At 49.2% G+C, this 10,000-nt stretch overlaps 1 protein-coding gene across 1 annotated transcript in view; it reads left to right on the top strand.

The window, feature by feature from the left end:
- The window catches only part of eif4g2a (eukaryotic translation initiation factor 4, gamma 2a), a gene marked incomplete at its 5' end in the record, with an annotated part of 23,957 nt that overhangs the window by 5,875 nt on the left and 8,082 nt on the right, over positions 1-10,000 (top strand). Inside the window, 8 exons of the mRNA XM_063193238.1 lie at positions 565-675; positions 2,057-2,239; positions 2,722-3,159; positions 4,756-4,827; positions 4,961-5,056; positions 7,214-7,315; positions 7,987-8,202; positions 8,826-9,002. Coding sequence (XP_063049308.1) covers positions 565-675; positions 2,057-2,239; positions 2,722-3,159; positions 4,756-4,827; positions 4,961-5,056; positions 7,214-7,315; positions 7,987-8,202; positions 8,826-9,002 — 1,395 coding nt within the window. The remainder of the gene's footprint in view (positions 1-564; positions 676-2,056; positions 2,240-2,721; positions 3,160-4,755; positions 4,828-4,960; positions 5,057-7,213; positions 7,316-7,986; positions 8,203-8,825; positions 9,003-10,000) is intronic.

The raw sequence follows: 10,000 nt of genomic DNA, 5'->3' as shown, positions 1-10,000 counted from the left end.
AAGGTGTGGGAACCCTGAGTATAATATTTATTGTTTTGAGTGCAATATCATCATACATCATGGTCTCTGAACACTCGTAAAACAAAAAAATAAAATGGAGATAAAATAATTATGAAACTTGTAAAATTAAACTGATCAAAAAGTAAGGCTAAATGAAGTGAGGTTAATAATAAGATGGACCTACAGAAGATGGGATCTGTTTTAAAGGTGGCTGCCTTCACTATAGGCCTGAAATAAAAGGTGAAATCCTGGTTTGTGTTCGTAGTATGGCCCTTGGAGGAGTTTGAAGTGGCCCCTCAAATGAAAAACGTTTTTCATCTGATATAGGAGATAAGAAGGATGACTTCAGATCAGAGGAATATTATTTCCTAAATCACTTTCTTGGCAGTTAGATGGTTTATATATGAACCATCATTACCTGCCAACAAAGTGATGATATATTAATGTGTGTTTTAGCTCCTTGAGAAGAACGATCTGGAGTGTGTATAACTTGTATAGTAATGATGTGTGTGTGTGTGTGTGTGTGTGTGTGTGTGTGTGTGTGTGTGTGTGTGTGTCTCTCAGCTCCTGGAGAAGAAGCGCCATGTGCAGGTGAAGGACATGGGAGAGGATCTGGAGTGCCTCTGCCAGATCATGAGGACCGTCGGACCGCGACTGGACCACCAGAAGGCCAAGGTGAGGGGAGGGGGAGGCGTGCGTGCGTGCGTGTGTGTGAGGGGGGGATTGGGGGGTGCATGATGGGCAGTGTTCTGAGTTAGGGATGCACCGATACACATTTTTTCACATCCGGTCCCAATATCTAAATTTGGATATCTACCGATACGATACTACTCCGATCCAATACCAAAACCACATATATGCATGGGTTTCAACTAGTGCTGCACCGATACCATTTTTTGGCCCCGATACCCGATACCTGGCTGTGCAGTATCGGCCGATACCGATACTGATACCACCCTATTTGAAATGTGTATATATATGAAGGGCTGTAGTTGCATGGCTTTGTCAGGCTGCTGCCTACCTTTGTGAAACAGGATAAAGACTAATACAAAGTGAATCCAGCAAAACTTTTTATACTTTTTAAATACCACTATGAAATGACTAATTTCAAGGCTGTTTAAGTGACATACAAGCACCTGTAAATGGTATCGGTGCCCTATTTGTTGGTACTCGCCGATACCGATACCACCATTTTAGTGCCGATCCACCGATCTACCGATACTGGTATCAGTATCGCTGCAACACTAGTTTCAACTGGAGGTAGGCTATTTGGTCAGGGAAGGAAGTTGGGAGAACAGGACACCAATTAATAAGGAAACGTAACAATCCCATCCTGAACACTAATATGCAAGTCAAGTCAAGTCAAGTCAAGTAGGTTTTATTGTCAATTTCTTTACATGCACTGGTCATACAAAGAATTTGAAATTACATTTCTTGCTTTCCCATACAGACATAGACTAATTAAGGTAAGGACATAGACAGTATAGACATAGACAGTACTTATACATGGACTTAAGACAGTATGGACATAGACAGTGCTCGTACAGACATTTAAAGTGCAAGACTGGACAACAGAAGACTTGTAGAGGACATACATTGAGAGGTATTTGTTGTGTTTTTGTGCTTTTCCTAAAAAAAAGTCCTTTATAGCGTTCTGACATGGTAATAGTAGCATTTTGAAGAAAATAAATATAAAAAGGTCTGTCAAGTACACCAGCAGCAGTGTGTGTGTGTGTGTGTGTGTGTGTGTGTGTGTGTGTTATGATTTCAAATTAACGTTGGAAATGGCTCAATGTCAGTATCGGGGAAGTTCCGATACTTGGTCAATGGATCACTGTAGCATTGTAGCATGCTACATGGATGCATTGACTTTCACTATCTCGGCGACATGCGCTCTCTTTTAACTTGTCTTACAGCAAGACAACGGCTTACATGAAAAATAAGACACTTTGCCACCTTTATAAACCCTGGCCAACGATTTTAACTGTATTAAGCTCCAAAATAGTGGCATACCGCTTTAATGTATGTGTGTGTGTTTGTGTGTTTCTCTCCGTAGTCCCTGATGGACCAGTACTTTGCTCGCGTGCGGAGCCTGATAGCCAATCAGGATCTTCCGTCGCGTATCCGCTTCCTGCTCCAGGACACGCTGGAGCTGCGCGAGAACAACTGGACCCCGCGCAAGATACACCGTGACAACGGGCCCAAGACCATCACACAGATACGACAGGACGCAGTCAAGGTACACACACACACACACACACACACACACACACACGCCACAAGATACAGAGACAACGGACCCAAGACCATTACACAGATACGACAGGACGCAGTCAAGGTACACACACACACACACACACACACACACACACACGCCACCAGATACAGAGACAACGGACCCAAGACCATTACACAGATACGACAGGACGCAGTCAAGGTACACACACACACACACACACACACACACCACAAGATACAAAGACAACGGGCCTAAGAGTATAACACAGATACAACAAGACACACACACACACACACACCGTTGGATGCACAGCGACAACGGACCCAAGACCATTACTCAGGCGCACACACCCTGTAACATGCACAGACATCAGAGATATAAGAATTAGATTGAGATTGAGTTTTAAAGAGTTGAGAAACACACTCAGTCTTGTTGATAATAGATAATTCAATACTAATCCCTCCCTCCCCCTCCCCCTCTAGGACCTGGGCGTGTTCATCCCGTCCTCTCTGGGTTCGGGAGGCGGCGGCCGTAACGACTTCTTCGGCGAGGGCGTGATTAACCCCTTCCTGGCCGGGCTGGGCATGCGTGCGGGCATGATGGGGGGCATGGGTCTGATGGGGGGGCTGGGCGTGGGGGGCCTGGCCGACATCTTTGGCCAGATGCCGCTGGGGGGGGGCATTGGCACGGGCCCCGGCGTCATCCAGGAGGACACGCACTACTCCCCCGCCAACCGTAACCGTGGAAACGGCCTCTTCATCTGCCCTCCGACGCACACGCTGGCGGCCTTCATAACCCCGCAGCAGCACGCGCACAACAACCACGGCAACCACGGTAACCACGGCAACCACACGCACGGGGGAGGAGGCAACAACAACGCGGAGAAGACCAATGGGAACAAGACCTTCAAGAACGGACAGGTACACACAGTAAGAACCACGCTAGTTACTTTTACTGCACATACACACTAGGGATGTAAATCAAGTCGTAATATATCGGAAGTATCGGCCGGCGTTTTAATGAAATCGCATTGTATCGTGAGGCATTCTTAAGAATCGAATCGCTGGCCCCTGTGCAATGCCCTAGCTCCATAACACAATAGTACCGTATTTTTTGGACTATATGTCGCTCCGGAGTTTAAGTCGCAACGGCCCAAAAATGCATTTTGAAGATGAAAAAAACATATATACGTCGCACCGGACTAATCGTCGCACATTTTTGAAAGGTTATTCTATCCATGGAATCTATGTTGTGATAACTGGCGCATGGTAAGCTGCTGCTCAAAGACGGCATTGTTTTAAACCAGCATCTGAAGCAGTGGCAACGCATTCAGAGGTGGTGGTAATGCACCAACTAAGATGGTTTGCCAACCGCCATAAAACCACAAAAAGAAAAAGAGGAAGAAACAGTGATAACGCGCCATGTTGCCCTGTAGTCAGAACAACATTCAATTTTCGGCTTTGTTTTGCGTTTGGACCGTGGGAGGGTTCGAGGCAACTTGTTCCGTCTCCAGAGCACGCCTTTCTTTACCCCCTTTTCTGAGACTTCAGCCCATGACGGTATCAAAGGTGAGGGAGATTTCATCCATATTGTGTAGCCTATGGCAGTGTCACGTTGTGCTCGTTTGTCAGAAACTCGCGGAAATGACCGATTTTCACCTGGAAGTCGGCTGACTGTCTTTAATAACACAGACGCTCGTTCTCGGATAGAGAGGAGATTGCGTTGCATAGCGCAAATAAATCCACGAGAGGGGATTGCATTGCATAACGCGATACATCCACGAGCTCCCTGACTTCCGCAAAAGTCCTATTCATTTCTTTGGCAATGTCATGGAGCCCGTAACAAGACCATTGACTCGCAGCGCGCGCGCGTTGTTCGAGAACACATGTCCTGTATTCATCAGCACATTTTCCTCCGCTTTTCTCCAGTCCCCAAACAGTTTTCCATTGCATCCAAACTTTCGTTCAGCTGCCCTATTGCCATTTTCGGCTGCATATTTAATTACTTTCAGCTTGAACTCAGCAGTAGGCTATATTAACTTCTTTTGGGTGGTAGGCTATATTTCTATTCAGTCGTCATTGTAAATGCTATTTTTTGTTGTGGTAGCCTAAGTTGTAACATTTTTTCTATCAGTGGTATTAAGCAACACAACATAGGCCTAGTTGCGCACATAGTGCTCTCCCGTGGAGAAAAAAAAACATATATATGTCGCACCAGAGTATATGTCGCATGTCCAGCCAAACCATGAAAAAAAGTGCGACTTGTAGTCCGGAAAATACGGTAGTAGAAAAGTAATTGGAAAAATCGAATTGAACCGAATCGCATCGCATTGTATCGTGGGGAATTCTTAAGTATCGAAAAAAATCGAATCCCTGATTTAAGAAATCGATATCGTATCGTCATGAAGGCTGTGATTTACACCCCTAGTACACACCAAAAATCGTATAAGAGCGAAAGATATGTTAAAACCTGCCCATCCAATGCCAAAATGTGGTCTCCTGTGTCTGTTTCTGTAGAGTCAGCAGCAGTCGCAGGCTAAAGATCTGACCCCTCGCTTCTCCAAGAGAGGACTCGTCAGCGCAGAGGAGGTACCTACCTGTCAATCAAATACTGTTGCTATGGCGATATCAAACGTCTGTTGCTGTCGTAGAGATCTGATATTAATCTCTGCCCCTCACTCTTTGTGTGTGTGTGTGTGTGTGTGTGTGTGTGTGTGTGTAGGTGAGCCTGCGTCCCGCTCAGTCCTTCCAGCTCAACAAGAATCAGCCCAAACTGGTGACGCCCGGACCCACACACTCTCCCCCACTCATCAGAGAGGTACGACACACACACACACACACACACACACACACACACACACACACACACACACCTCACCAGGACCCACACACTCTCCCCCGCTCATCAGAGAGGACACACACACACACACACACACACACACACACAGACACCCCTCACCAGGACCCACACACTCTCCCCCACTCATCAGAGAGGTAACACACACACACACACACACACACACACACACACACACACTCACACACCCCTCACCAGGACCCACACACTCTCCCCCACTCATCAGAGAGGTAACACACACACACACACACACACACACACTCATCAGAGAGGTACACACACACACACACACACACACCTCACCAGGACCCACACACTCTCCCCCACTCATCAGAGAGGTACCACACACACACACACACACACACACACACACACCTCACCAGGACCCACACACTCTCCCCCGCTCATCAGAGAGGACACACACACACACACGCACACGCCCGGACCTACACACTCTCCCCCACTCATCAGAGAGGTACACACACACACACACACACACACACACACCTCACCAGGACCTACACACTCCCCCGCTCATCAGAGAGGTCACACACACACACACACACACACACACACACACACACACACCTCACCAGGACCCACACACTCTCCCCCACTCATCAGAGAGGTACGACACACACACACACACACACACACACACACACAGACACCCCTCACCAGGACCCACACACTCTCCCCCACTCATCAGAGAGGTAACACACACACACACACACACACACACACACACACACACACACACACACACACACACACACACACACACACACCCCTCACCAGGACCCACACACTCTCCCCCACTCATCAGAGAGGTAACACACACACACACACACACACACACACACTCATCAGAGAGGTCACACACACACACACACACCTCACCAGGACCCACACACTCTCCCCCGCTCATCAGAGAGGACACACACACACACTCACACACCCCTCACCAGGACCCACACACTCTCCCCCACTCATCAGAGAGGTAACACACACACACACACACGCCCGGACCCACACACACACACGCCCGGACCCACACACTCTCCCCCACTCATCAGAGAGGTACACACACACACACACACACACACACACCTCACCAGGACCCACACACTCTCCCCCGCTCATCAGAGAGGACACGCACACACACACACACACACACACACACACACACATCTCACCAGGACCCACACACTCTCCCCCACTCATCAGAGAGGTAACACACACACACACACACACACACACACACACACACACCTCACCAGGACCTACACACTCTCCCCCACTCATCAGAGAGAGACCTCTCTCTCTCTCTCTCTCTCTCTCTCTCTCTCTCTCTCTCTCTCTCTCTCTCTCTCTCTCTCTCTCTCTCTCTCTCTCTCTCTCTCTCTCTCTCTCTCTCTCTCTCTCTCCACAGAGGTAACACAAATCCTCGTCCGCTCTCACTTCATGTACTCGTATGTTGTCCATAATGGTGGCGCTGGGTGGTATAAATCACACTTTCATATGGCTCAATCTAGTAGATGCAGTATCAATGTAACATTCTCGTGTGTGTGTGTGTGTGCAGCCTCCTCAGCTGGGTCTGAAGTCGTATCAATGTAACATTCTCGTGTGTGTGTGTGTGTGTGTGTGTGTGTGTGTGTGTGTGTGTGTGTGTGTGTGTGTGTGTGTGTGTGTGTGTGTGTGTGTGTGTGTGTGTGTGTGTGTGTGTGTGTGTGTGTGTGTGTGTGTGTGTGTGTGTGTGTGTGTGTGTGTGTGTGCAGCCTCCTCAGCTGGGTCTGAAGTCGTATCAATGTAACATTCTCGTGTGTGTGTGTGTGTGCAGCCTCCTCAGCTGGGTCTGAAGCTCTTGTTTAATTCTGTGTGTGTGTGTGTGTGTGTGTGTGTGTGTGTGCAGCCTCCTCAGCTGGGTCTGAAGTCGTATCAATGTAACATTCTCGTGTGTGTGTGTGTGTGTGTGTGTGTGTGCAGCCTCCTCAGCTGGGTCTGAAGCTCTTGTTTAATTCTGTGTGTGTGTGTGTGTGTGTGTGTGTGTGTGTGTGTGTGTGTGTGTGTGTGTGTGTGTGTGTGTGTGTGTGTGTGTGTGTGTGTGTGTGTGTGCAGCCTCCTCAGCTGGGTCTGAAGTCGGCGCCTGCGGTGATCCAGGAGAAACCCCAGAAGACCAAGAAGGCCCCGCCCACCAAAGAGGAACTCAACACCATGACCGTACGTATGGGGAGAGGGGGTGGGTGGGGGAGGTGTACCAGGGAGATGTGTGTGCGTGCACGTGGGAGGGTGGAAGAGATTCAATTACATTCCACAGACAAACTTTTGATGAGGCGTCAATTCTGTGTGAGCGTGTGTGAGTAATCTTGGGTACAGAAAATATCCACATACACGCGCATAAATCTTCAAGTGTGAAGGCTCAGACGAAGAAGCCAAAGTGGCAGTGTGCATGTTGACGTTAACCTTTGCTTTTGTGTGTGTGCGCTCGCATAGTATGTAAAGGCTAGTGTGTGTGTGTGTGTGTGTGTGTGTGTGTTTAGGAGACTCTGGTGGGTGCGTTCCTGGCGGGAGGGGAGGTGTGTGAGGCCGTGTCTAACGTGTGTGTGTGTGTGTTTACAGGAGACTCTGGTGCGTGCGTTCTTGGCGGGAGGGGAGGTGTGTGAGGCGGTGTCTAACGTGTGTGTGTGTGTGTGTGTGTGTGTTTTCAGGAGACTCTGGTGCGTGCGTTCCTGGCGGGAGGGGAGGTGTGTGAGGCCGTGTCTAACGTGTGTGTGTGTGTGTGTGTGTGTGTGTGTGTGTTTTCAGGAGACTCTGGTGCGTGCCTTCCTGGCGAGAGGGGAGGTGTGTGAGGCAGTGTCTAACGTGTGTGTGTGTGTGTGTGTGTGTTTCAGGAGACTCTGGTGCGTGCGTTCCTGGCGGGAGGGGAGGTGTGTGAGGCGGTGTCGGCGGTGCGCGACATGAGGGCTCCGCGCTCCAGCGTGTGTGAACTCCTGACCAAGATGATTCTGATTGGACTAGAGGGTTCCGACGCCGACCGCGAAAACACCAGCACGCTCATACACACACTCGCCACCGAGGGACTTGTCACCGGGGAGCAGTACATGCAGGTAAACACACACACACACACACACACATACACACACTCGCCACCGAGGGATTGGTGACCGGGGAGCAGTACATGCAGGTACACACACACACACACACACACACTAGAACACCAGCACACTCCTGAATTTCCCCCTGGGGATTAATAAAGTTGCTCTACTCTACACTCATGCACACACTCGCAACCGAGGGGCTATTCTTCGGGGAACAGTACATGCAGGTAACACACACAATAAATACTAAACACTGAAGAAGTTTGACTGGAGAGCAATAATTATACACACACACACACACACACACACACAAGCGCTCTCACACACACGCACACACACAAGCGCTCACACACACACACACACAAGCGCTCACACACACAGAATTCATCCCTGGTGGTCTCGTGATGTCATGACAAATATGGCGTCTGTCCAAATACAATAACCAAATATGGAGTCATCAAAAGAAAATTTTTTAATACACATGCAGCTGTTCCCATGAATAGCTGTGTATGTTAGGATGTTATGATAATCTGTCTCTTTCTTTCTTTCTTTCTTTCTTTCTTTCTTTCTTTCTTTCTTTCTTTCTTTCTTTCTTTCTTTCTTTCTTTCTTTCTTTCTCTCTCTCTCTTTAGGCTCTGTTGGGTGTGTGTGATCGGGAGGCGGAGCTTGAGGGTTCGGTGCCTCTTCTGAAGTCTGTGATTGGCCAGTTTGCTGCGCGTGCGTTGCTAGGCGACGTGCTGAGTGTGTGTGAGCTGGCGGCTCCACTGCAGAACGGAACACACTTCCCCCTCTTCCTGCTCTGCCTACAGGTACACACACACACACACACACACACACACACACACACACACACACACACACACACACTTCCCCCTCTTCCTGCTCTGCCTACAGGTAACACACACACACACACACACACACACACACACACACACACACACACACACTTCCCCCTCTTCCTGCTCTGCCTACAGGTAACACACACACACACACACACACTTCCCCCTCTTCCTGCTCTGCCTACAGGTAACACACACACACACACACACACACACACACACACACACACACACACACACACACACACACACTTCCTGCTCTGCCTACAGGTAACACACACACACACTTCCTGCTCTGCCTACAGGTAACACACACACACACACACACTTCCCCCTCTTCCTGCTCTGCCTACAGACACACATACACACACACACACACACACACTTCCCCCTCTTCCTGCTCTGCTTACAGGTACACACACACACACACACACTTCCCCCTCTTCCTGCTCTGCCTACAGGTAACACACACACACACACACACTTCCCCCTCTTCCTGCTCTGCTTACAGGTACACACACACACACACACACACACACACACTTCCCCCTCTTCCTGCTCTGCCTACAGGTAACACACACACACACACACACACACACACACTTCCTGCTCTGCCTACAGGTAACACACACACACACACACACACACACACACACACACACACACTTCCCCCTCTTCCTGCTGTGCTTACAGGTAACACACACACACACACACACACTTCCCCCTCTTCCTGCTCTGCCTACAGGTAACGCACACACACACACACACTTCCCCCTCTTCCTGCTCTGCTTACAGGTACACACACACACACACACACACACACACACACACACACACTTCCCCCTCTTCCTGCTCTGCTTACAGGTAACACACACACACACACACACTTCCCCCTCTTCCTGCTCTGCCTACAGGTAACACACACACACACACACACACACTTCCTGCTCTGCCTACAGGTAACACAC

The sequence above is a fragment of the Engraulis encrasicolus genome, unplaced genomic scaffold, assembly GCF_034702125.1.
Source record: "Engraulis encrasicolus isolate BLACKSEA-1 unplaced genomic scaffold, IST_EnEncr_1.0 scaffold_32_np1212, whole genome shotgun sequence".
In the NCBI taxonomy this organism is placed as follows: domain Eukaryota; kingdom Metazoa; phylum Chordata; class Actinopteri; order Clupeiformes; family Engraulidae; genus Engraulis; species Engraulis encrasicolus.
Note: the sequence above shows the minus strand (reverse complement) of the source record. Positions and strands in the feature narration are given on the sequence as shown.